Source organism: Lissotriton vulgaris, chromosome 1_1 (genome assembly GCF_964263255.1).
Source record: "Lissotriton vulgaris chromosome 1_1, aLisVul1.2, whole genome shotgun sequence".
Lineage (NCBI taxonomy): Eukaryota > Metazoa > Chordata > Amphibia > Caudata > Salamandridae > Lissotriton > Lissotriton vulgaris.
This window is the reverse complement of record NC_141685.1, coordinates 755,053,775-755,080,969: the sequence shown is the minus strand read 5'-3', so window position 1 is coordinate 755,080,969 and position 27,195 is coordinate 755,053,775. Positions and strand designations below refer to the sequence as shown.

The 27,195-nt window shown below is 43.5% G+C and overlaps 1 protein-coding gene across 1 annotated transcript in view; it reads right to left on the bottom strand.

The window, feature by feature from the left end:
* LOC147747769 (uncharacterized) overlaps nt 1-27,195 on the bottom strand; it is an 802,967-nt gene that overhangs the window by 724,708 nt on the left and 51,064 nt on the right. The window contains exons 5-6 of the mRNA XM_086926120.1: nt 16,401-16,623; nt 16,241-16,292 (exon numbers count right to left, since the gene is read on the bottom strand). Coding sequence (XP_086782246.1) covers nt 16,241-16,292; nt 16,401-16,623 — 275 coding nt within the window. The remainder of the gene's footprint in view (nt 1-16,240; nt 16,293-16,400; nt 16,624-27,195) is intronic.

The window sequence follows — 27,195 nt, the reverse complement described above, 5'->3', positions numbered from 1 at the left end:
CCGATGTCTTTCACAACGCCAGCCCGACCCTGTCAGAATCTAACCTTGACCCTCCGAGACAAATTCCTTCCATTCCATCTAGTCCGTGCAGAGAACCCCGTCGCAATCTTAGTTGCAGTAACACTAACAACCTCACAAGTATAAAGATCTCCCAGTCGTCTCCCTCCCCAAATCCACCCCGTCTTAAATGTGTACTACTTAACTGCAGGTCCGCCGGTAAACAAGCCACTGATATCTTCGACCTCATCCAACACAATGATTTAGACATTATCATCCTTACTGAAACCTGGTTAAATTCTGCTTCCACTCCCATCTTAGACCTCCTAGTACCCCCCACTCATGATAGTATTAGGCTTGACAGAGATCTGAAACTGGGTGGGGGACTAGCATGTATTCACAGAAACACACTCTTGGTTTCTCAATCAGACTCCCTGAAGCCTACCTCCTGTGAATACTTCTGTCTCACTATATCAAATATGAACCTATCTGTCTGCAAACTTCACACCTTTTATCACCCCCAGGGCGACAATATCCCTTTCACTGAGCAACTAATGGAAATCCTCACTAGTAATGTCGACTCAGCTGTATCACAAATCTTCCTTGGTGATTTCAACCTTCATTGATCTAACACCAACGACCCCGCTGTGTCCTGCATTAAATCTTTCTTAACTGATCAAGATATTACTCAGCACTGTATCCAACCTACACATAACAAAGGAGAAACAATAGACCTCATTATCTGTAAGAGCAATCTATCTCCATTGAGTCCATCAGCCCCTGCGACTGGTCCGACCACCACTAGATCCTCTTCTATATCAACAGGGAAGTACTGATGAGAAAGGTTCAACCTCTAAAATCTAAGATCTAAAAAAGGGACTTAAGAGCTATAAACTCTGACGATCTACCTGCCCACTGTACATTTGCCCTCTCTTCTCAAGCGGATATATTTGAGGTACAATCACTCACTGACGCCTACAACTCAACCATCTCCAACATCATGGAGAATATTGCTCCACTCCAACTAAAAAAATGCCTCAACAAAAATATCCAAACCTTGGTATAATGAAAACCTAAACTCAGAACGCCGCAACCTTAGGGTATTTGAAGGGTCATGGCGAGCCAATCCCTCCTCGGACCAACTAAAACTCCTTAGAGATGCCAGGAGCCGATACAACAAGCAAATCAAGAGTGCTAAGGCAACCTACTTCAGACACCAATTGGATCAAGCTCCAAACCGCCCTAAGAAACTCTTCGAACTGGTCAAACAACAATCTGTTGTTGGGTCCAACCAATCCGATCCTGGTGACAACCCACCTTCCTGGGATGATCTTGCCGCTTTCTTCACAGAGCAATCTCGAACCATCCCCATTGACCTAGCCGCTAAGAAGGCTTTACTTCCGTCTCCTATTACTACGCCACCCATTGACCCCTCTGTGAGGTTTAAACCGACATCTACAAATCCCAAGAACAATGCATCATGGTGCACCTTTACCACCTTTAGCGAATATGATATCGTCAAGATTCATCAGAATATCAACCCTTCCAACCACTTCAGCGAACCATTGCCCCCTTCCATTTTCAAAGAAATCAAGAATGCTTTGATCCCCACATGGACTAGGATTGGCAATGCTTCCCTAGCACAAAGCATGATTCCTGAATGACTCAAAGAAGCTCAGGTAACACCCATACTAAAAAAAACTAGCGCTGACAAATCTGATCTCAATAACTTCCGCCCCATTTCCAACATCCCCACCCTAGCAAAACTACTAGAAAAATGTGTACAATCTCAACTCTGTGCCCACATTGAGAACTACCAACTCCTAGACCAGCACCAATCAGGCTTTAGGAAATTGCACAGCACCAAATCGGCTCTCACTCACGTCTTTGATGACATCTTAATTATGCTCGACCAAAATGAATCCTGCCTCCTGATCCTCCTCGACCTTTCCTACGCATTTGACATGGTTAATCATGAAAACTTGCTATCTATCCTGCAAAATAGAATGGGTTTTTCTGATCAGGTGTTACTATGGTTCTCATCCTTCCTTCAGCACAAAACTCAAAGAGTCAAGGCAAACCACTCTCTCTCCCAGCCCTCTCCCATATTCATGGGGTCCCCCAAGAATCCGCTCTATCTCCTATTCTCTTCAATCTTTTATTGGAACCTCTTGCTTACTCCCTAAATTCCATGAACATTCTCTTCCACATGTATGCGGATGACATGCAAATATATTTGAAAATCTCATCCTCGGAAAACATCATCACACTTGACACTATCCTAATGTTTACTCAAAACTGGTTAACGGAGAATCAACTACTGCTCAACACCTCAAAAACGGAATTCTTGTTCATCCCCCCCTTGAACCACCTCACTGCTTTCAAATGTTCGCCTCAAATCGTAGACGCAGCCAAGTCTCTCGGTATCACTATGGACAAGCACCTGAACATGAAAGGTCATATCAGCAATGTATGCAAAGGAGCCAACCACCTGATGAGAACTCTAAGAAATATCAAACCTTTCCTTCCCCCAAATGATTTGAAGCAAGAGGTGCAAGCGCTTGTCTTGACTAGACTATGGCAGTGCTACCCTCTGTGGCCTTCCCAAATATGTTCTGGCTCCACTAAGGGCTGCAACCAACTCAGCTGCTAGACTGGTTACTGATTCTATGCGATAAGACATATATCACCAGTCCTTAAATCCCTCAATTGGCTGCCCTTCAAAGCACGAATTCAATTAAAGATTGCTGTTCTCACACACAAATCCCTTCACCTAAATACTCCTATGCACCTTGCAGAAAAACTAACTTTATCCTGTGGAGTAAGAGCCTCAAGAAGTGCCTCCTCCCTCCTCCTGAAACCTTGTATCTGTAAGAAAAAGAGAAGTTGCCACCGAGCTTTCTCTGGAGCCGCCCTTAAGATTTGGAACTCTCTCCCACTGGAAACTCACAGAATCTCCTCATTGACAGAGTTCAAAGTGGAAGCCAAAAGATTCCTAAGGAACAAATTCATGCCCTAATCAGGTTAGTCGCACAGGTCCGTTGACATTTCTCCTGCTGACTTTGTTCCTATTTTGTTACAGCTCCCCCCTGAACATTGTGTTTCACCCTTGTTACCCCCTACATTTCTTTTATTGTATTATCCTCCTATTTGTTTTCAATAATGTTTTCTCTTTCTTGCCCGTACTCTTCTGGTTTTGCCTATGATATTTCTTTGTCTCCCTCCAGGCATATTGTAAAGCGCTCTGTTATCCCTCGGGATCTTTTTTGCACTATAGAAAACTTTAAAAAATAAATAAATAAATACAACCATCTATTAGCAACATGTTGTGCAGGGGAGTGTGTGATGAGCTATGTGGGAGGTTGAAGTGAAAACCACGACCATGAGCAGGATAGCTGATAACAAAACACAAGTAGATTCATGACATAGACCCAGCCCTACTGTCAGGTCTCTCTCTGTCTCATATTTACAGTCCTTGATGGCTGTCTACTAATGCACTGAATCAGGACCCTGGTATACTAATACAAATAGCTGATTCCCTTTATGCTCCAGATTAGGCTCTCTCTCAAATGTATTCAAAGGGTCGAAAACGAAAGTGTCCTGACGAAGCCCCAGCCTCACTAGCTCCACAATCAGGGCCAGCTTTAGTGCTGGTGGCGCCCGGTGCGGCAACCATTTTTGGCGCGCCATTACCCCATGACCGCCTCTTCAGATTCTCTCACTAGCATCGGGTAGAAGTGACCCTCACCTCTCCAATCATAAGCTATTGCCAACCCCCCAACCCCCCCCCCCCCCCACCCCCCAGGGTCAGCACCCCTTCTACAGGTCAGCGCCCAGTGCGGCTGCACCAGTCGCACTGCCTTAAAGCCGGCCATGTCCACAATTTGCTGACAAGATCAAAACATCGTAGACTGTTCCTTCAGACTGAACATGTTAAATGACTAATATTTGAGTTGAGAAGAAATATTCATGTCAATATAAAATTAACAGTTGTTTCAGTTGAAACGTGATTGTTCATGTGCTCACCTGACTTACTTCCTTGTCAGTCATAACCCATATCACTCACCCAAGCAGTATGCCACACATTGTCTCATTGCATTGCGCTTCCTAATAAGCATGTTGTTAACATGTAGCATTCTTCTTTGTTTAATGAACATGATATTAATTTAGCCTTCGTTTCTAAATGATACTTTACCTGACATTTTTTGTTGGCACGGAAAACACATTCCACTAATATGTCAGCTGAAAATGATTGATTTAATCTTTTGCTGATAAGTAACTGTATATCAGACATGGAGACTGAGCCCTAAAAGTTCAATTCATGCAATTACTGCATTGTATTTACGAGATCTTTGTTTCTAAGGTCGCTAAAAGAATTTACAACTGCTACTGGCTTAGAGTGCTGATGGGTAAGTGAGATCTCTGTGGAACTAATAAATAAAAAGCAAGCCTGCTCAGTTCTGCAGACCTACTCAACCTCAATGAAATTAACCAAATTGTGTAAAACTGGAAAATTCTAGCAATTACCACCCTCACAATCTCACATATAAGCCAAAAAGCAACAGCTGTGCCTGCAAAGAGCAAATCTCCACTGTTTACACTTCGAAAAGTAGTTGCATGGCAGGCGAAAGTAGTAGAAATGGCAGCCTCAATGTGATCTTAAATGATATTCCTAAGGTAAGTGACCCTTGTAAACCCAGAGAGACACTAAGTTTATTTTTGCATTAAAATTGCAACATGTACTTCGAAACATTTACCATTACCCCACTGTGTAGATACAAATGTGTAAAAATATTGTTAAATTGTTGCTGTAAGCATTGCACACATTTTTACCCAACAACATCTAAACCCAAGGATAATAGCTTTGGTAACTTTATTACCTCATACAACCTTATGCTAGATTAAGGGCCTGATATAGCATTTAGCAAACAGGGTACTACCCCATCACAAAAGTATCAACCAAACCCTCAGTCTGCCTACTCTATTCTGCGTGAGCAGACCATCAGTTTTCAAGGGGGTGCTGCTACTGGATCTGCTGCTGGATGTTTACTCCTGCCTGGACAGTACTAACATCCATCCTCAATGCATCCATTGACTCAGCCACTTTCCCAGACACCTGGAAACACGCCATCATCATGCCCCTGCTCAATATACCATCCGCTGACCCACCGACGCATTCCAACGTCAGACTAGTTCAGGGTGTAATTTTAGTAATGAAAAACTCAGTGTTACTCTTTAATGCAGGATTACCGATAATAACGAGATTATACCTGCTCATGTAATTAAGAGTAATTTTTGAGGAAAACAATCCTACTGTGAGAGCACATTTACAGGCCCCTAGAGGTTGCTTGCGCTCTTTATCTGTATTTTGCTTCAATTAATGCTATTTGTTTACCTCAAAATGCATCCACACGCCATCTGGGATGCAAGGGTGCATTTTGCGCTAAGGAAAGAGCGCTTGTGAGGAAGAGGAACCTATATGCAGTGTTCCCTCACTTTGTACCCCCATTTTTACCAATAGATGCTGGTTTTCTGACTCTGATCAGGCCCAGGGTCAGTGCTATGAGCAAAAAGGTACATGTAATAGGTTACACTAATAATTGGCAATCATCGACCCTACAAGTCCCAAGTAGATAATAGAGCCAAGGGGTGCTATCTACCCTAGTATATAATTGTGTTTAGAGGTCTAACATATTTCCTGCACTTGCATGTGTGTGCTGCTGTGTGCCTACTGTCCCTTTAAAGGCAGTTCTGCCTTGCTGCCTGCGTTTAAAAGAAAATTCTCACAATTGGTCTTGACAGACCCTGTAATTTACTAGTATATACTAGGGTTAGGATGTTCAAACTACCTATAAGTCCCTAGTATGTAATAGGGCATTGAAGTTTAGAAGCCCAGCAGATGTATTTCACTTGCATATGTTTACTGCTGAGGTACCTGCTGTAATTTTACAGTCAACCTATCTTTAAAAGTCCATTGTGTGGAAACATGACTTTGGTGGTATGGGCACTTTAAACATGATAATCAACCTTATTTGTTACATATTAGGCACCCCCCAGACCTCTCCTAGGTGTCCCTGGGGTGGGGGCATGTATGTAATGGTAAGCAGGAACCTTATAAAAGATGTTTTGTATGCCCTAGTGAGGAAAAGCTGCCCATTTCACTTTTACCAATTGTAGATACTTAGCTAACATGGCAATATTTTATTTAGCAATATCTAATGCTAGGAAAAGAGAAAATATTATTTAAAAACTCAAAAGATTGGTATTGATAAAAACAATAACTTGCTATTGGTTAATTTATCATAACTAGTCAGAAGAGAAGACGTTATAGAAATTTCTCTTCCGTAAGCCAAAATCCAGCCTTTTAGTAGTCTCTGCTGATTGGTCAGCCTTAACAGGCTTAGCCAGGCTGCTTTGATTAAGTGATAAGTGGCCTGGCAGGACAAGAGGTCACTGATGAAGAGAGCTCTGTAACTGTGGAGGTTAGGTCATGGAGAGGTGGCAGAGTAAATCAAACTTAGCTCAAAGTGAGAGCAGATCAGTAAGGAATGCGAAGCATACTTAGCCCCACATCCTGTGCCCCAGCCAGATGGCAGGCTTGTGAGAGAAATTTGCAGAAGTCAGGTAAGGAAACCTAATGGAAATGAGCCACATTGTGGATTGGTTAAGCTAGCTCTTACTCTTCTGGAGAGAAATCATCCATGTTGGATTTTGGAAGTGCAGTGCTGCGTGGGACAAGGAGATGCAACACTTTGGAGGAAGTTGTCATGCTTTTTGGTGGCACCCAGAATCTCATTGGACAGACATGCTCCCCTGCGCTTCAACCCAGAACACTGAATAGGTATGTGAGAGCTGCAAAATCTCTCAGATCTGTAGACTGAAACTACAAGGAAAAGAAAGACTGCCCTGCTGGAATCTGCACCGAAAGGCCTGCACCCTGAATGACTTTGCCTGCTGCACAATCTGGTATTACAGCCCTTCAGACCATGCCTTGCTTTAAGAAGGACTGAAGAGTGGGCTCCCTGCAAGCTACAGGTTAACAGAGCCCAACTTCATTATCTTTACCAAGAGTCTGCATCCTGGAGTGCATCCAGTGAACTTTGAAGGATTTGACTAGGTGCATTGTCAAAATTGTGGTCCAGACATCCCAGAGACTATCTAGCAGATTCCAGACCTTTGGATTGGTGATTTGGGCACTTTGAACATACAAGGAGACCTTCAGAAAGCACCTCCTGAAGTTTAAATAACTTGAGAGTCAAACCGACTACCTTCAGCCGCGACATGGCCAGGATTTCAGGTTCATCCTGCTGAAGGCTCCAGACTTACAGGATTTGACTGGGGCTGTGCAAAAGGTAAAGCTGGTGAACCCTCTCTGAATCTGGCCGGCTAAGGAGAGTCGAGCAATGTTGGAAGAAAAAGCTCCAGAAACGTTTGTATGAAGGTAAAGTTTTGATCGGGGCATAGAGCTTAGTGCATCCAACTGTTGTAAATCAAAGGCGATTAGGTTAAGCATTAGCAGAAGACATGCTTCGTTTTGACCGTTATCGTAACAAATGCGCCGACTCCATTTTGTATTTGCAGCGGCCATTTTGTATGCCATACATTGCCATGTGCTGTTCATGTGCTTTGTCCTACCTTCTTGTTCACCGCGCCTGAAGTTTGCCCGGCAACAGGCTATTATTAGTATTCCCCGCTTCCAGCATGTCCAGACATGCGCAGTAGGGTCAACTACCGTTACTAATTGCTTCCAGATAGGAATCTGTTTACCAGTTATTGAAGACTGTTAACTCCGCCCACTCATCGATTGTGCCTTTCAATATGTCCTTGTATGGTCATGAAACTGCTCTTGTCTTTTGTACCGCCTTCTCTTGAGCCTCTCCATTGTGTATAAAAGGGGCCATGTGCTTTAGTCTGGTGTGCTACTCGATACAATACTGAAGGGTGTTGTGTGGACTGTAGTACCACCTTTAAAGGTTTAATAAACTTTGCTTTTGTATTTTCCAGTTTCATTGCCAACTTCTTCCTAAGGTCTGAGGACTCTGTGCAGAGAAGGGTGAACCCTTGCACTAAGTAGGCCTAGCTGAGGTTTGCTTGCAACCAATTGGCGCCCGACACGTGGGGCTCATCGGCGACTCGGATGCCCGAAGGAGTGGTCGTGATGAAGGATTGGAATCTCGCTGCGGACGCGTACGCATGCCAGAGGAGACCCGAGTCTTGGCATCCAAGGCGTTTTTCCTTTCTTTCCGATCTGACCATCCAGGTGGTGCCGGTCCTCGACTGAGATCTCTTCCATTGGCTTGCCATGCAGTGGCCGTTTGGTCGAATTTAGAACTTGGCAGTTGGAATCTGGACACCCTGTGAGTGGTAAGAACCGGTGTACGGTACTTGCTGTGGGTTTTGGAAGCCTTGGAGTGGCAAGGCAGTTTTAGGATACGCTTGCTGTGGCAATTTTGGAATGACTAGTCAATGATGTGTATGTGTATGTGTAATATATGTGTTGCAACACATATAGGCAGGTAATGAGGAGATTTTTCTCCATAAATGCGATTTTGATTTGTTACGGCACAACGTATTACAGATACCTTAAGTCCTACTTTTGATTATAATACTGCATATTCTGCACAATTTTTTTTGGCATGCCTGTTTTTAGCGCACTTCGTAGGTTGTGCTGCTTTTGTGGAAATAACCGGTTAAGTCTAGAGGAATCGCAGCTGGCTCCCCCAGAGGGGACGCCTCATAGAGAGATGTACGTTAAATATGGTCTTTCTTCTATACTGTACAGCACGTTGTGGAGAAAATACATGCGAAAGGATCCTGAGTTATGTTGGCCGAAGTATGGGTCATTTGATATGCGGAAAATTGAGTATGTGGAACAGTGTATGTTTAAGCGAAAATCTAGACAAGATATGTTTGACAGTGTGCGAATGTGGGTGAAAGAAGTACGTGAGTGTGAGAAACATGAGCAAGCGCTGATTGAGAAAGAGCAACGGAAGAATGTGTATGAAAAAGCGCAAGAATTAAGAAAGACGGAGGCGAAATAGTTGGAAGAAAGACTGGAGAAGGTGCGCAGATTACAGATATCTGGCCAATATGCTGTGCGACAACCTCTTTATCCTGTCCTTAATAAACCTCAAGATGATTTTTCTTTGCTAGATCGTCCTCTGCCTCCGTATATCTTTCCGTCCGCTCCATCCGGCGAAGATGAGGATTCCGTTGCAGATCGAACAAAACCAGATACCCGCTCCATGATTCCAGTCGATCGTGCGGCTGAATTTAGAAAAATGGCTTGGCAGTCACTTGAGGATACTGTTGCTGTTTCGGATATTTTAGAGACTTTTAAGGGATGGCAAGATAGAGAGCAGATATATTTTACAGAACATTTTGCAGAAGAAGTTGTTGATATGGTTCGAAAAGTATTTGATGTTCTCGAACCTGATGATGTGGCAATCAATTGTAAGCAATTACGTAAAGGTCCTTTTCCTCTTTCCCAGGTGACTGATACGATTAGGCGGCTGGTTAAACTTCGAAATGAAGCGCTTCGGCTACAGGAGGAGAAACGGAAAGCTAAAACAGATGAACGGGCAGGAATGGTCGATGGGAAACAATCATCTATTTTCGAAACAGATAAGACCACGATAGTGCATGCAAAGCCTATGTGAGAGTCCGCGCCTTTATATGTTCCTCCTAAAGGAGCGGGTACCAGTGACGATAAATATTCTGTAGATGCAAAAGGGTATTTTATTTATAATTGGGTGTATACTCCCTGGAATAGAGCAGATGTTATGGCGCTTAAAGCTGCATTGCCTGATCTGCGTAAAAATCCTGCCACTTTTTATGAGGAAGTCGAGGGAGCTTTAAATTCTTGTACCATGACGCTGGCTGATATTGATTTATTTTTCGGGCTCATATTGCCGCCTGATATGTGGAGATCTGTGCATAAAATAGATGATAGCGCAGCGTATGGGGCATTGTGGAAGGAGATAGAGAGGGAAGATATGGACAGGGAACCAGCGAAAAAGCCATGTCAATTGATTTTAGATCTTTCCGGTGCAATATTAGCTAAATTGAAAATGATTTTCCCCCTAAAAAGATTGATTGGACTATTTTAGCATCTTGTAAACAAAAGACAGATGAATCGGTTTCAGATTTCTTCACACGTTTTGAGGAAGCTTTTCATGATTTTATTGGCCAGTCGCTAACGAACGATACGGGCCGTCACGTGTTTGTAGAAAAGTATGTTACTAATCTATTACCAGGAGTGGCTAGCCGCTTGAAAGCTAGCGAAAGCTCTTGGACCACCTCTTCTCCGGCATCCGTCCTGACAATGGCTCAATATTACGAGCGTCAGGTACTAGAAGCAAAGGGCAATGAGGATAAAAAAATCTAAAGAATTAAAAACAAAAGTTATGTTATCTCAGGTTTATGGCCCTCCTCATCGAGGTAACGATAAAGGCGGACGAGGATTTTCTAATTCCTCTTCTACTTGTTTCTCTTTGGCTATTGATCAATGCGCGTATTGTAGGAAATTTGGTCATTGGGCAGAAGAGTGTCCATTGTTGCGCTCACAGCGCTATGTCCGTGGCCGAGGATCAATGAGGAACCGCTCGGGGAACTCAGGACCTAGAGGCGTTATGAACGATCATGGTAGGTTTGATTCTAATGTGCGGGTACAAAATGGGTTCAATACATTTGATAGGCGCAATCAATACCAGATATCTGATTATGTGCAGCCTGAGTCGCGTGATTCTGCTTATGCATAGGATTGCGTAGGATGGGGTAAGGAATCAGTTGAAGTTCCAGTAGATCAGAGGGGTCCTTATGTTATGACACATGTTTTGGGTTCTACTGATCAGTTTCTGGTTGATACAGGAGCTACTCGTGGTGCTTTGTCTAAACAATTGGTTCTGAGGGCTCCGCTGTCTGGTTTAACGATTACATTGATAGGGTTCGATGGAACACCTTCCCTTAGCCCATTGTCACAACCACTCGCATTTCATGTTGACAAGTTTGCTGCTCCATGTCCCTTTTTGCTTTCCCCAAACACTCCAGATAATATTGTGGGTCTTGATATGCTCAAGTATTTCAGAGCCACAATAAGATGTTCCCCTGAAGAAGTGCGTGTGATTTTGAATGACAATTATCCAGTAACAGACAGAGTTTGTTTTGTTCAAGAGGATATTGCATTAGCTTACCTACCTAACACTCTGTGGGCTACTTCAGATACCGATGTGGGTCAGATGGTTATTCCACCAGTGCATATTAGTGTAAAGGAGGGAGCTGTGTTGCCATACCTGCCTCAATATCGAATTTCACAGGAGGGTGAGGAAGCACTTATACGAATTGTGCAGGATCTTATTGAAGTTGGAGTTGTGGAGGAAGTTCCCTTTAACATTTGTAACAGTCCGATCCTCCCAATTTTGAAGAAAGACACTGATACTAGGATCTACAGATTTATTATTGATTTACGGGAGGTTAATAAGATAGTGGTACCGCAATATCCAGTGGTTTCTGATATTACGACACTTCTTACCCTAGTTCCACCTACTGCAACCACGTTCTCTGTTATAGACTTGAAGAAAGCTTTCTTTTCGATCCCTGTTCATCCTGATAGCCGATATTTGTTCAGTTTCACTTTGAATAATCGATCATATAGATTTTGCAGAGTTCCTCAAGGCTATACTGAGAGTCCTAGTATTTACAGTCAAGCATTGGAAAGGCAGCTTGATTCCTTTGTTCTACCCGAGGGTGTGGCGCTCATTCAGTATGTAGATGATATTTTGTTAGCAGCTGATACCCCTGAACCATGTGAGAAATGCACGCTGTCTTTGCTTTCTCTTCTTGTCTCACATCACCATAAGCTATCAAGAAAGAAACTGCAGTATTGTAGACCAAAGGTAACCAACTTGGGTCACCTTTTGTCTAAGGAGGGGCGTGCACTCACATCAGATCCCATTCAAGCAATTCTAGACACACCAGTACCTTCCCCACAGAAAGAGGTTCAAGCATTTTTAGGTCTTACTTCTTTTTGTAGGCAATGGATATTAGGATTTTCATACATCGCTAAACATTTGTTAGCACTTTTGACAAAAGATACTCTAATACCCCTCCCTTGGACAGATGAATGTGAGAGAGCTTTTCGACAGTTACAACAAGCCCTTGGTTCAGCACCAGTGTTAGGTACTCCAGATTACACGAAGCTCTTTACATTGTATGTACACGAGAGGAATGGATGTGCATTGTCAGTTTTAGTACAGACACATGGTGATAAGCAACGCCCTTGTGCATATTTTTTTTAGCAGTGCTTGATCCTGTTGCTCGAGCGTTGCCTGGTTGTTTTCGCTCAGTAGCAGCAACAGCTGTGTCAATACGCCAGAGTGAAGGGATAGTCCTATCACATAAACTGTTGGTGTTGGTACCTCATGCTGTTGATGCCCTTTTGAATCAAACAAAGACGCAGCATTTAACTAGTGCTCGTCTGACAGGATATGAGCTGATGCTGTTAGCTCCTCATATTACATTGAAGAGATGTGCAACACTAAACCCAGCCACGTTGTTGCCATTTCCGGCGACTCAGCCTTGTATTTTTCTTACTAAGGAACAGACAAAGGGTCGTATTGATTTGCAAGATACGCCCCTTCCAGATGTGGATGTAGAACTGTGGGTTGATGGGTGTTGTTTGAAGTTACCGGATGGTACAACTTCAGCCACATATGCAATTACTATGCTTCACACAATAGTGGAGACAGCTCGCATACCACAGAAATCAGCTCAAGCAGCAGAACTGATAGCTTTGACACGAGCGTGTGAGCTTCGTACAGGTTTGTGTGTGAATATTTATACAGATAGCCGCTATGCTTTTGGAGTGGTGCATGATTTTGGCCTGCGCTGGAAGGAAAGAGGCTTTCTGACATCACACGGGATGCACATAATGCACGGAGAACTAGTGCATAATCTTTTGACTGCATTAACATATCCAAAGAAAATAGCTATAGTGAAATGTAGTGCGCACAAGAAAGTGACTGATAAGGTGGGACAAGGAAATGCATTTGTAGATCAAGTGGCACGTGAGACTGCGATGCAGCCTGATACTACTTCTATGTTTGTAGTGAAATCACAAACTGAGCGGTGGCATGATGCCAGGAAGGAAGTACTAGAGATACAGAGGACCGCTACTGACAAAGAAGGGGAGCAATGGTCCAAGGATGGAGAGTTGGATGATGAAGGTTGTTGGAGAAATAAGCAGATGGTTAGATGGAAGTTGCCTTTAGCTTTTGTACAACCTATGGTTCAGATGGCACATGGGCTAGCACATGTTGGAGCTTCAGCAATAGTGAAATTGCTTACACAAGTTTGGGGGCATCCAGAAATTGCTAGCACAGCTAAGAGAGTAGTACAGTCCTGTATGATTTGCCTACGATTTAATCCTGGAAAAGGGACACAAACTCCAGTAGGAGGATTTGCTACACCGACTGCACCTTTTGAAGTTTTGCAGATGGATTATATTCAGCTTGAACACTGTAATAATTTGAAGTATGTCTTGGTGGTAGTATGTGCCTTCAGTAAATGGATTGAGGCGTACCCCACCAAAGACAATACTGCAATTACTACGGCAAAGGTGCTTTTGAAGGAATTCTTTCCTCGCTATGGTGTTTGCAGATTTTTGTGGAGCGATAACGGACCTCATTTTGTAGGGGACATTATAAAGTATGTCCTGAAAGGATTAGGGATTAAGCAGAAGTTTCATGCAGTATTCCACCCACAATCAGCAGGTTTGGTGGATAGATACAATGCTACTTTGAAACTGAAATTAGCTAAGATACAGGCTTCTACTTCTCTGAATTGGCCAGTTAGTGGCCCGTTGCCCCTAACCATCTTCAAAGAAATCAAGAATGCACTCATCTCCACCTGGACAAGGATTGTAAATGCTTTTCTATCACAAGGCATGATCCCTAATTGCCTAAAAGCAGCCCAGGTATCACCTGTTCTAAAGAAAGCTAAAACTGACAAATCTGATCTCAATAACTTCCGCCCCATTTCCAACATCCCCACCCTAGCAAAACTTCTGCATTTTTTTTTTCAATCCCAACTTTGTGTTCACATAGAGAATTACCAACCTCTAGACCAGCATTAGGAAGGGGCACAGCACCGAATCAGCTCCCACTCAAGTTATGGATGACATTTTTAATATGCTTGACCGAAACGTATCCTGCCTCCTGATCCTCCTCGACCTTTCCCCCGCAGTCAAAATGGTTAATCATGACAACCTCCTATCCATCCTTCAAAACAGAATGGGTTTCGCTGACCAAGTGCTACAATGGTTCTCGTCTTTCCTACATCACAGATCACAAAGAGTCAAGGCTAACCACTCTCCTTCCCAGCCCTCTCCTGTACTCATGTGGGTCCCCCAAGGGTCCGCTCTATCTTATACCCTCTTCAACCTTTTCCTGAATCCTCTTGCTAACTCATTAAACTCCATGAACATTCTCTTCTACATGTATGCGGATGACACAAAACTCTATTTGAAAATCTGATCCCCGGAAAACATCATTTCTCTCAACACTACCCTAACCTCTACTCAAAATTGGTTACCGGAGTACCATCTCCTGTTTAACACTTCCAAAATAGAATTATTGCTTATCTCCCCCCCTAACCACATCCCCAAGCTAGACCAATGGCTGAGTCACCTCACGGCTTTCAAAAGCACTCCTCTCATCATAGACTCAGCCAAATCTTTCGGAGTCACCATCGACAAGCACCTGAATATGGAAAATCCTAGCAGCAATGTATGTAAGGGAGCAAACCGCTTGCAGAGGTCACTCAGAAACATCAAACCTTTCCTTCCACTTAAAGATTTCAAGCAGGTGGTCCAAGCGCTTGTCTTGACGAGGCTAGACTACAGCAGTGTTACCCTCTGTGGCCTTCCCAAATACGCCCTGGCCCCACTCAGATCATCATTGAACGATGTGGCTAGACTGGTCACAGGCACCAAATGATACGAACATGTATCCCCAGTACTAAAATCTCTCATATGTCTACCCTAAGAAGCACAAATTCAGTTATAGATTGCCGTTCTGGCACACAAAGCCCTTCACTTCAATAATCCCAGGTACCTTGTGCAAAAACGTCAACTATCCTGTGGTGTAAGAGCCTCAAGAAGCGCCACTAACTTCCTCTTTAAACCACTCATCCTTAACAAGAAAAGAACCTTCTCCGCACTGTCCCAAAGATATGGAACTCTCTTCCACTGGAAGTATGCAGAATCTCTTCAACTACGGCTTTCAAATTGGAAGCAAAACGATTCCTAATGAACAAATTCTTACCTGAAGAGGGATAGGCTCACTTGCTCGTTGACAATGTTCCTACTATCATGGTACCTCCATTTGTTATGGATCCTCTTTACTGCACAATGTGACCCCCCTCCCCTCGTTGCCCCCTTACACCTGTTTATTGTATTACCCTCCTAGGCGCAATTGTACTGCATTCTGCAACCATTCATGTTTTTTTTTCTCTCTACCTGATGTTGATATTGCATTTATATTCTTCCTTCCATCTTATTGTAAAGCGCTCTGTTATCCTTCGGGATCTTGTTCGCGCTACATAAAACTTTATAAAAAAATAAATAAGTATACGCAACTGCTCAGCAGCAGGATACCCTAGCGAGTATTAGTGTACTTTACAAACACACATTTTGATGTCTTTATTTTTCTGTCCATTACCGCTAGGATAACTTGGCAGTGATGAATAAAAAAAAATATATGAAACCCACCTCACCCATGAAGGAAAATTACAGGGTTTGGGCCCTGTTAGAGTTTGCTTCCGAAAAACAAGAACGTTTGGTGAGCGATCACTTAACAGATGGCACCCGTCCTCCAAACTGTAGTGCATTTAGAGGAACTGCTGTCATGGCAGGTACTCTGAAGGCACAGAGATCACTGCTGGACTGGCCAAGATTTTTAAATTTGGCAGATAGTAGAGGGCAGACTGGTGGGCCATAAGCCAAACAATGAATGAGTCTCTAAATCTTTAATCAGTGCAATATTTGGATATAGGAATGAGTGAGTTGGGAGAAAGCATAACGCCTTTACTGCTTGGTGCTCTATTTATATCTTTCATATTTGTCATCACAAGTTTGACCCTTCCTTCCAGTAGAAGGCGTGGCTATCGTGTCAAGCTTAAGAATTCCCTGTTCAGAGAAAAAGAGCACAGGGTAAATCAAGCACAGTAGAAAGGTGCAGTTACTTACACTGTGGAGCTTCCATGTAATTCCTTGGCAGGAGTTTTACACTCAACAGTGACTGAAAGAAATTAGAAAATGTTACATGTATTGCAACTTATATTAGGTACAGTGCCAAAATGTGACGGTAGTGTCATGGCAGGAGTATGAAATTACGGAAGACAGATACCTGCAGCATTCTCAGGAACCTCAGCCACGATGGTGAGTGGGATTGCCATGGTGTCTGAATCAAAAGCGAAGGACCCGGTCCAGTCACCAAAACTATTGGTTGTTACGCCGTTCATCGTGGATTCCTGGTAGCTGCTCTGACCTGGCCTCTTCTCCACTGTGACAAGACCGCCATCTTTGGTGAGTTTACCAGCATGGATTGCTGCACGGCAGATGGAAGAGCTCTGAGGGAGAAGAATAAATAATGTTTTAGGTAAGGGTGCATGATATTGCATACCTGTTTAAGGAATTTTTTAACTTTCAGAATAATAAAAAAAGACACATGCATTTTTGTAAAATATACTTTCAAGTAAAAATTTAACACAAGGGTATTTTTCGTTCACAAAAGTCGCCTGAGATACCGGCTAGGGAACTGATGTGAGGAAAAAAATGTCTTTGACGAAAATTGTCTTCATTGTAGTAGTCTTCTATGAGATATTTTCTATCAGGATGGGTCTACGCAAGCAATAATTGCTCAAAATGTCACGCTTACATTATTAAAGACATTTGTGTACTGCCCATACTGTGAAATTCAGTGATTGCATGAGTGAAATGGAAATTTTGCAAAGGCCTAGTTATGCCTACTTTTAGGCGCATTCTTTCCCTCATAGAATATGTGTCTGTTTGTGTTCGTCTTTGACACCAATGTAATTGGGCGTACTCAATCCAATCTCAAACAAATTAATACTAACCAATCTTTCGTTTGGTATCCCATATATGCTATATTAAACCTGTTGTAAAATGTTTTTAATTGAAATACTGCTACTCCTAAATGTTACTAAAATTCATATTGGATTTTAAAATCCAACATACAGCCATTAGCCAGGTTCACACACAAATGGAGCCAAACTGGTACACTGCCTGAATACTGCAACTGTTGCCCCATGCCAGAAGAAACTAATGAACACTAAAAATAGATAAACCCTTTTCAAAGAAATATGGGAGTTTTCGATTTAGTAGTTTAAAGCAGTAACACCAATGCATCAGTTTCAATGCTCTAGGCTCTCTCTATATTACAGAGTTGCAGAAGCAGATCTGTAGTTATAGGTAGGGTTGCCAGAGATAGGAATTCCTCTATTTTTTCACCATTAATAACTTTGCATCTATTTGACAAATCTCCACGAACTTTTGCAGACCTATTCACCTTTCTACATTTGTGGGATATGCAAAGTTTTGTATAGATTCGTAAAGGGGTTGCAAGAAAAAAAAGAAGGCAGCAATGCATTTTCCATACACTTTGTACTCATACATAATGCGCAAGTGGTAGACAGATTTAAAATTGATTTGTCAGGATTGCACATTATGGTGCTCCGATGATCCTTTTGGGAACTACAAGTAGGTAGGCTAAGTTATAAAGCATTTTAACTTAATGATATCTGTAGTCACTGTACTTTTGCGGTACTTCGTGGAAGTACCACTGTATATAGTGATGACTGGTCATTTTGCAATTGGCTAGTGACGGCCTCTACGAAAGGAAGTACCACTGTATATAGTGATGACTGGTCATTTTGTGATTGGCTAGTGACGGCCTCTACGAAAGGCAAAGGCAGTCAGCCATGTTGTTTTTAGGTACAGTAGGGCTGTGTGCTGTGTTTCGCCCTTAGATATAGGTAAGGGACATGTTTCATATTTTTCCTATTCCAAGTACCACTTTATATTTATTAAAGTGGTTCTCGGTATGGAAACATATATATTGGTTTTGATATATTTAAAAAATGTATGGAGTACTGTGGTAGAGCCTCAGGAGGTGCTTAAAATTAGTTTTTTTTTAAAATATGTAAAAAATTTAAAAATATACTGTAATACACTATATTTTATAAATGTAGTTTATTACAGTGCATTTTCTATTTTTAATATTATATTTAAATATGCTCAAAAAAGGCTGCCAGCCATTATCTAATCACATACTGACTACTCATCTGTATGTATCGCAGCATACTGCATACTTACTGTGGTATGCCGTTACAGGTTTTTAAAACTTATGACTGTAACACTACTTTTCACACATACAACCACAAATGACCATTCACATCTAATTATGTATATTCCTGACACATTGCATCTTCATCTGATCACACACTTTTATGCTATGTCTATTTTAATTGCCAGACACTACTCGATGCCACTCCACTATGTCACTCCATTCAACGTCACTACACGCTATGCTAATGCACTGAATGCCATTTGTTAGAATTGGGGGTCTCTAGTTGGCACAGGTAGGTACTTATGACACATAGGGACCCTCTCCTCTAGTCAGAGCAAGGACGATTACACTTCTAAAATAACCTCTGCTCACCTTCTAGGCGGTGTGGCGCGAGCAGTGAAGACTTATTTCAGAGGCGTTGTAAGTTAAGCATTTGTGACCACATACAGTAACCCAGTGACAACACTACAAATGGACACCACACAAGGTTCTATATCAAAAAAAAGTTATACTCTATATAGAGTTCACCACAAGACCAATAAACAACAAAAAGAATCCATAGTACTATTAGAATTCAAGAGTTCTATTTAAAAGGCTTAAATAAAGCTTCTGTGCGAGTCAGTAGCCCGGACGGGCTTCAGCATTGTTAAAAATAACAGAGTCTAGCAAATCCAGCAGACCGTGTCGGTACTGGCCCACTCAAATGGTCGACAGACTCAGTCAAAGTACCTTTTACTTGGGGCGGCCGGCACGGATGTGCGAGCCGGTTCCTGTGATCGTCGCGGTGCAGAAAGGAAGTGTTGCAGGATGCGTTGTCCCTCGATGCGGTGCAGGCAGAGGCCCGTTTACAGAGTCGGTGGATCCAAGGCTTGCGTTGCAGGGCGAGACGGTTGTTCGATGCTGTGCTTGCAGCTTGCGGTGCGGCGAACGAGCCGGAGTTCGGGAGCTGGTGTCGATCAGTCCGGACAGCGGTGCGAGTCGGGCGGTGCGTCGTGAAGTGTGCGAGGCGGTGCCCAACTCCGGTGCGGTCCCAGGACTCGCAGTGACGCGTCGGTCAGACCAGTTCGATTCGGTGTAGCGAGGGGTTGCATGTCATGGTGTCCTTCCAGTCGCGGTGCAGGCTACGGCTCGGTGACGGCGTCAGGACGGAATCGGTGAGCGCAGAGCTTGCATTGTTTGAGGCAAACGTTGCTTGATGCGGTGCCTACAGGACACCGGGCCGGTCGTGAGAGTCGGTCACAGCTCTCTGCCTTTGTAGCCAGTTGTTTCCAGCAGCAATTCACAAAGGCTGGTGAAGTCCACTGGTCCTGGGACTTCGGTCAGGGGGGCAGCTCTCTTTCAAGTCCTTTGAGATCTTTTGCACAAGTTGAAAGTAAAGTCCACAAAGTTCTTTCTCCTCTCTTTGGTAGTCAGGCAACAACTGCAGGCCAATCCCCCAAGCAGCACTTCAGCTTGGGAATAGTCTCTCCTCAGTTTCTTCAGGTTCCTCTCCTCAGCAGAGGTTTCGTCTTGTAAGTTCAGAAGTCATCTAATTTCTTGGGATCAGGTTCCCAATATTTATACCCCAAAAATCCTTTGATCTCTGAGGGGAGAGGGGCCTGTGCCCAGTTCAAGCAAGTTCTGAAGTACTTTGTTTACCAGACCTCTCCTTTCCTTTCACCACACAGGGCAGGCACATCAGATGCCCCACAGGAGGTGGAGCCAGCATTGTGGAAGGCAAGTACAGTCCTGGAGCACTTTGTTGACAGTCTTCCTTCTCTTCTTTCAGTGTGCAGGGCAGAGACATCAGACACACCACAGGGGGTGGAGCCAGCATTGTAGAGGGAAGGCCCAGCCCTATTCAGGGCCCAGGTGCAGCTCCTCCCTCCCATCTAAATGCAGATCTCCCTATTCTCCACCGGGCAGCCCCAGCCTGTCTCCTGGAATTCCCCAGCCTTGTCACACACAAACCCAGACAAGGAATACACAACCTCGCAGAGGTAGGCTCAAATGGTTAGACAAGCAAATACCTACTTTCTAAAAGTGTTATTTGCAAACACAGAATATTAAAATAAACTTCACTAAAAGATGTATTTTATTATTCTGACTCGAATTTCTACCATGTTCTCTGAGTCTGCTAAGATTATAAAGTGTAATAATTCTGACAGCCCATTCTGGCCTCTGGAGAACAGGTAGCCTTGCAATAGTGAAAAAACGAAGATGGCTGTAATTCACTATTAGGACATGCCACACACATCAGGGCTTGTCCTACCTTGTACTTACATTGCACCCTGCCCGTGGATCTAACATAGGGGTGACTAATATGAAGTCAAGGGAAGGTTTGGGGACTGGCAAGTGGGTGCACTTTCCCAGTCAGCATGACAGTACCAGACTGCATGCAGGCTCTGCAATGGCAGACCTTAGACACGTTTTGCAAGGCAGCTTCTGTGGGTGGCACAACCAGTGCTGCAAGCCCACTAGCAGCATTTGGATTTACACGCCCTGGGCACACTCAGTGCACTGTACTAGGGTTTGAGAAGTAAACCAAACATCGAATAATGGAACCACTAATAAATACATCAGTTTACAGTAGGGAGCACTAGCACTGTGGCACTGGACAGCAGTGGCACAGTGCCCAAAGCATCTAACACCAGCAAAAACACATGAGGCAACAGCAAAAATGGAAGGGAGACCCACGCCAATGGTGCCAGGTCTAACACCATTCCATTCTAATTTACTCCACTATATGCCACTCCAGCCTATGCTAATCCACAGTACGACACTCCACTCTACTTCACTCCACTCTGTGCAGCTCCACTTGACTCCACTCAATATGACCCTTTTTACATTCGATATCACTTCATTCTATGACACTCCAATCTACATCACTCTAATGTATGCCCCTCCACCATACGCTACTCCACTGAACATTATTCCACTGTACACAACTCCACTCTATGACACTACAGTCAATGCTAGTGTACTCTATGACACTCCACTGTATGCCACTTCAGTGCCCACCACTGCACTATATGCTATTTTAGTGTGCACCACTCGAACTGTACGCCACTCCACTACACGCCACTCTACTCTGGAACAATCAACTTTATGCTATTACACAATACACTTCTCCATCCTATGTCACTTCACTCTTCACCACTTCATTTAATGACACTATACTCTATGCTACTACACTCTACGCTATTCCATTGTACGACACTCCTCTGTATGCCACTCTACACTATGCTACTCTACTTTATGCCACTCCACTGTATGATAGCATACTGTACGCCAGTAAACTCAATGCTATGCCACTCTACACCACTCCACTGTGTGCCACTCCACTCTATGACACTCCTGTCTTCGTCACTACACCCTACACTATTATACTGTACATCACTCCACTCTGCAACACTCTATTGTACACCACTCCACAGTATGCTATTTCACTATACCCCACTACACCACAACACATTACCCCGCTACATTCTACAATGCTCCATTCTACTGTATGCCTCTCTAAAAAACTCCAATCTATACCACTTCACTCTACACTACTCCAGTCTATGTTAGTCCACTGTCTGCCACTACACTGTACCTTACTCACTCTATGCCCCTCCTCTGTATGCTACTTCACTCTACGCCACTCCACTCTATGCTATTCCACCCTATGGCACTCCACTGTACCCCACTACACTCTAAACCACTCCACTGTATGCTATTCCACTGTACACTACTCCACTGTACCTCACTCAACTCTATGCCACTCCACTGTACGCTAGTCCAATCTATGCCACTCCAGTGTATGCCATTCCACTGTATGCTAATTCAGTGTGTGCTACTCTTCTGTTCGCTTTTCCGCTGTATGCCACTCCCCTGTATGCCACTCCAATGTACACTATGCCACTGTACCCCACTCCACTTTACCTCACTTCACTCTATGCCACTCCACTCTATGCCACTCCACTCTATGCCACTCCACTCTATGCCACTCCACTCTATACCACTCAACTCTCCCCCCACTCCCCTGTACACCACTCCACTTTATTCTATTCCATTGTACGCCATTGTACACTACTCCACTCTACGCCAATGTATTCTGTACTATTCCACTCTATGTAACTCCCCTCTACGCCATTTCACTCTATGCTATTTCAGTCTACTCTACTCTATTATATGCCACTCTAGTGTATGCCACTACAGTCTACGCCATTCAACTGCATGGCAATCCATTGTATGCTATTCAGCTCCAAGGCAGTGCACTGTACACCACTCCAATATATGCTATTCCACTGTATGCCACTTCATCCTATGCCACTTCACTATACGACCCTCCACCCCACGCCAATCCACCCTACCACACCCCACTCTATGCCACTCAACTCTACCCCACTCCAGTGTACACTTTTATGCTGTGGCACTCCTCTGTATGCTACTCAACTGTACACTACTGCAGCCTATGGCAATCTACTTTGAGACACTACACTGTACACCACTCAACTCCGCCGCTATATTCTACAACACTCCAATGTATGCTATTCGACTCTACACCACGGCACTGAATGCCAATACACTCTACCCCACTCCAATGTGCCCCACTCCACCTTACGCCATGCCACTATATAGTATTCCACTGTACACAACTACAGTCAGGCCATTCACCTCTATGCTACTCTATTCTATGGCACCCCACTCTACCACACTCCACTGTATTCCACTGTTAAGTGACTCCACGGTACCTCACTCCCCTCTATGCCACTCCACAATATGCCGCTGCACTCTACGCCACTGTGCGCTATTCCAATCTGTGGCACACTAGTTAACATGCCACTCCACTGTATGACACTCCACTGTATGCTATTCCTCTGTACGCTGTTTCAGTGTATGCTAATCTGCTGTACGCTATTCCACCTTATGCCCCTTCACTCTCGGCCACTCCCCAGTATGCCACTCCAGTGAACGCTCTTCTTCTGTACGCCACTCCACTCTACCCCACTCCACTCTATGGTACTCAATCTACCCCACTCCACTGTTCACTTCTCCACTTTATTCTATTCCACTGTATGCCATTTTACACTACTCCACTCTACGCCATTGTACTCTACGCTGTTAATCAGTTGGCAACTCCACTCTATGCCACTCCACTCTATGGCATTTCAGTCTACCCTACTCTATTGTACGCCACTACAGTGTATGCCACTACAGTGTATGCTACTCAAATGGATGCTACTCCACAGCATGCTATTCCACTCTAAGGCAGTTCACTGTAAGCCACTCCAATGTATGCTATGCCACTGTATGCCACTGCACTCTACACCACTTTACTATACGCATTTCCACTTTATAGCACTCCAGTGTACACTAGACTGCTGTACCTCACCCACTGTATGCTGTTGCACTCTACCTCACTCCACTGTACACCAATCCAGTGAATCCAGTGAATCAACCTGCACTACAAGCAACTTCACTGTACATTACTTCACTCTGCGATACTTCAGTGTATGCGCGTATGCGATGTCGCTTTTTGGCTTGCAGAGCAGTGTTTCTTTGAATAATTGCTCTGACACGTGTAGTCTGCTTTGTACGCGTAAACATTGCCGCTTCTAGTATCTATAATCTGCTAAAGCATTTACTTCGTTGTTCAATGAAAGTGCTGACAGCATTGGGAAATAGCGCGTTTTAGCGCGTCTGAGTCTCGTTGATAGAGCATCTGCACTGCAACACAGGTGATTTTGATTATTTAGCCTTTCTGCATGTTCTCATTAGTAGGACCGTCGGTTTTTCTTGTTGTTATCTACATGAATTCTCCCCTCTTGATCTGGTGGCATTGGTCTATTACACTCTCTTTCTCAACTCCATGCTACAGTGTACTTATTCTCAGTGCTTATGTGACTTCATGTATTATCATATCATTTTGTTTGTATCCCTGATGAAACCTAATCCATAGGCGAAATGCATTGGATGTGTTGGATTTTTTGGATCTAAATTTGACCTTTCCATTCGAATTATTAAAATTCTTTGGATAACAAGTCATATCAGAAAAGAAAAATAAAGAAAGAAAAAGAAAAAATGGTTGTGAACTGAGACAGCTTTTTTCATTGACGAACTTTATTGAAAGTTGAAATACCCATTCAGGGTTAGTGAGCCGTGACTAGGGGACGTCTCCCATAGGGGACACGCAGATTTTTGGCTGACTTCCACGCACTCTGACTCGGAGAGTGCACCCTAGAGCACGCTGGAACTGAATATTTTATGTGGAACTGTGTGTGCTAGTGTGACTACTCATATCTTATCTACTCCAGTGTATGCCACTCCACAGTACGCCACTACACTGTATGCTATTCAATTAAAAGCCACTCCACTCTACAAAACCCCACTCTATAGTGTTCCACGGTATACCAGGAAACTGTACACCATTCCACTCAACCGCACTCTATGCCATTAAACTCCACAACAATATATCCCCTCCACGATACCACACTGTGCCACACTCTAGTATACTTTACTTCACTCCACTGTACAACACTGTACTCAACTCTGTGCAACTGCACTGTATTCCTCTCTATGACCGTTTCACACACTCTACAAGATGGCATGCCAATCTGCTCTATAACACTTTACTCCACTGTATGTTATGCCACTACAGTGTATGACTCGCCACCGCACTACAAGACACCACTCCACTATATGACACTTAAGTCCACTCTGCACTGCATCACTCCACTCGATTAAACTGTATGACAGTTTAGCCTACTGTATACCACTGAATGACACTGAATGTGTGCCACTCAATTCTACAACACTCTACTTTACTCTATCAAACTGGACTGTACAACACTCTATGCCACTGTATGACATGGTACTACACTGTATGCCCCTACACTGCACTGTAGAACAATCTTCTACACTTTATGCCATTCTACGAGACTCTACTGAACTCTATACCACTCGTCAAAACTCTAATCCACTCCACGACACTCCACTCCATGACACTACGGTCAACAATACTCCAGTGTACTGTACAACATGTCACTCCACTGTAAAACATGCCACTGCACTCTACAACATTCCACTATATAACACTTTCTTCCACTGTACGCAACGCCACTGCACTCTACTATGCTCCACTATATTAGACTCCACAACACTAGGCTCTACGACACTGCACTTAACAACATTTAGTTAAATGGCACTCAATACTATGGGCCTGATTCACAAAGGGAAACTTAGACATTTGGTCTAAACTTACACCAAATGTCTAAGTTTACAACTTTGAGAATTAACAAAGGGCATTTACGAGTACTATCTTTGTGTCCGCACTCGAGGTGGAGACATTTGGGCTACAATTAGACCAAATGTCTAAGTTTACCTTTTTGAATCAGGCCTTAGGATTTGAAAAACATTTTTATCATAAAATAAAAACCATTTCCATTTAATGAAAGAAACTAAGGTTGAAGATGTTATAGTTAGGAAAACTGTTAGACCTGGCATCTTTGGTGTATTTTTCCCTTGTCTTTTTTTCTTTTTGCCTCTGACCTCCTGTTTTTGACTGGGTGCTGCAATTCATTTTTGCTGGGTTTTTAACTCTGGGCACTTTTCCATGGCTGTTCAATGCTAGATTGCAAGTGCTACCTGTGTGAATTGTGATCGTGATTGGTTATCCATGATTGACATATTTGATCCTTCATAAATTGCACTAGCTGTGCCTAGGGCCCGTAAAGCAAATGCTACTAGTGGGCCTGCGGCATTTCAGTGTCTGTGTGTGTGCAGTTTTAAAACGCCATATCAACGACCCAAGAATTCTGAGTCATCTGTGTTCCTACTATGCACCCACACGAGCGTTGCGCTTGGCAGATTTGCTCCTTGCCAGAGTCATTGGATATGGAGGGCCAGAGCAGGTGGCCGAGCCTTCAAACTGTTGGCTCCCGCCCTTTGGAACTCCCTCCTTCACATCCGCGGCAGCCCTGATCACCTGACTTTCAGAAGGAGGGTTAGGACCTGGCTTTTCTCCCACTGTTAATCTTCTCTCTCTTGTCCCCTCATACTGTGTTCAACCTTAGCTCTGGGACGCCCCGATGCTGAGGCAGCCCTGCCCTTTACAAATACTGTAACATAACATAACATACTGTGCACACCAAGTGCAGTGAATGAACCTGACCACTACAAAGGGGGCTTTGGGAGGCGTTTCCCCCAAAAGAATTTAAGAAACAATGGTGCAGTCCACAACACATTTATCATCATATAACAATTGTATTAGCCTTTAAAGAATAGTAAATGAAGACCTTACTATGCACCAGGATACGACAATTTTTGTTAGGGTTCTTCAATGATTCCCTTATTATCACCCTCCAACACTACCTCTCATCTCTCCATAGCTCCCCTGTCACATGTATTTCATTTGTTTTATAGCATCTCTCATACCATTGTAGGATGTCAGAGCACTTTACATCGGACAAATATAGAGACAATTAATCATACTTGTAAATCAGTGTATAGAAAGTGTTACATAAGGCAAAGGGGACTACAAGGTATAGGATTCATGTGTAATTCATACTGGTAGGTATTTTTAAAGAGTGCTTGGTCTGGAGAAGCCCAAACTGAGGATTGAGAACATAACACAGTGGTTAGCACTCACTTTAACAATAAAAATGCATTTCCACCCAAATAAACATTTTTAGCCGCATCAGGATCATGAAATACTGGAAAAAACATAAGTTACTAACTAGTACCATGCAGTTTGCAAGTGGCTCTTTTATGACAGTTTATAGGTCATTGTACTAGATTACGACTGTCACTTATGAACTGCACAGTAACAATAGAATATGAGACAAAATCAGTAACCCACTGACCTATG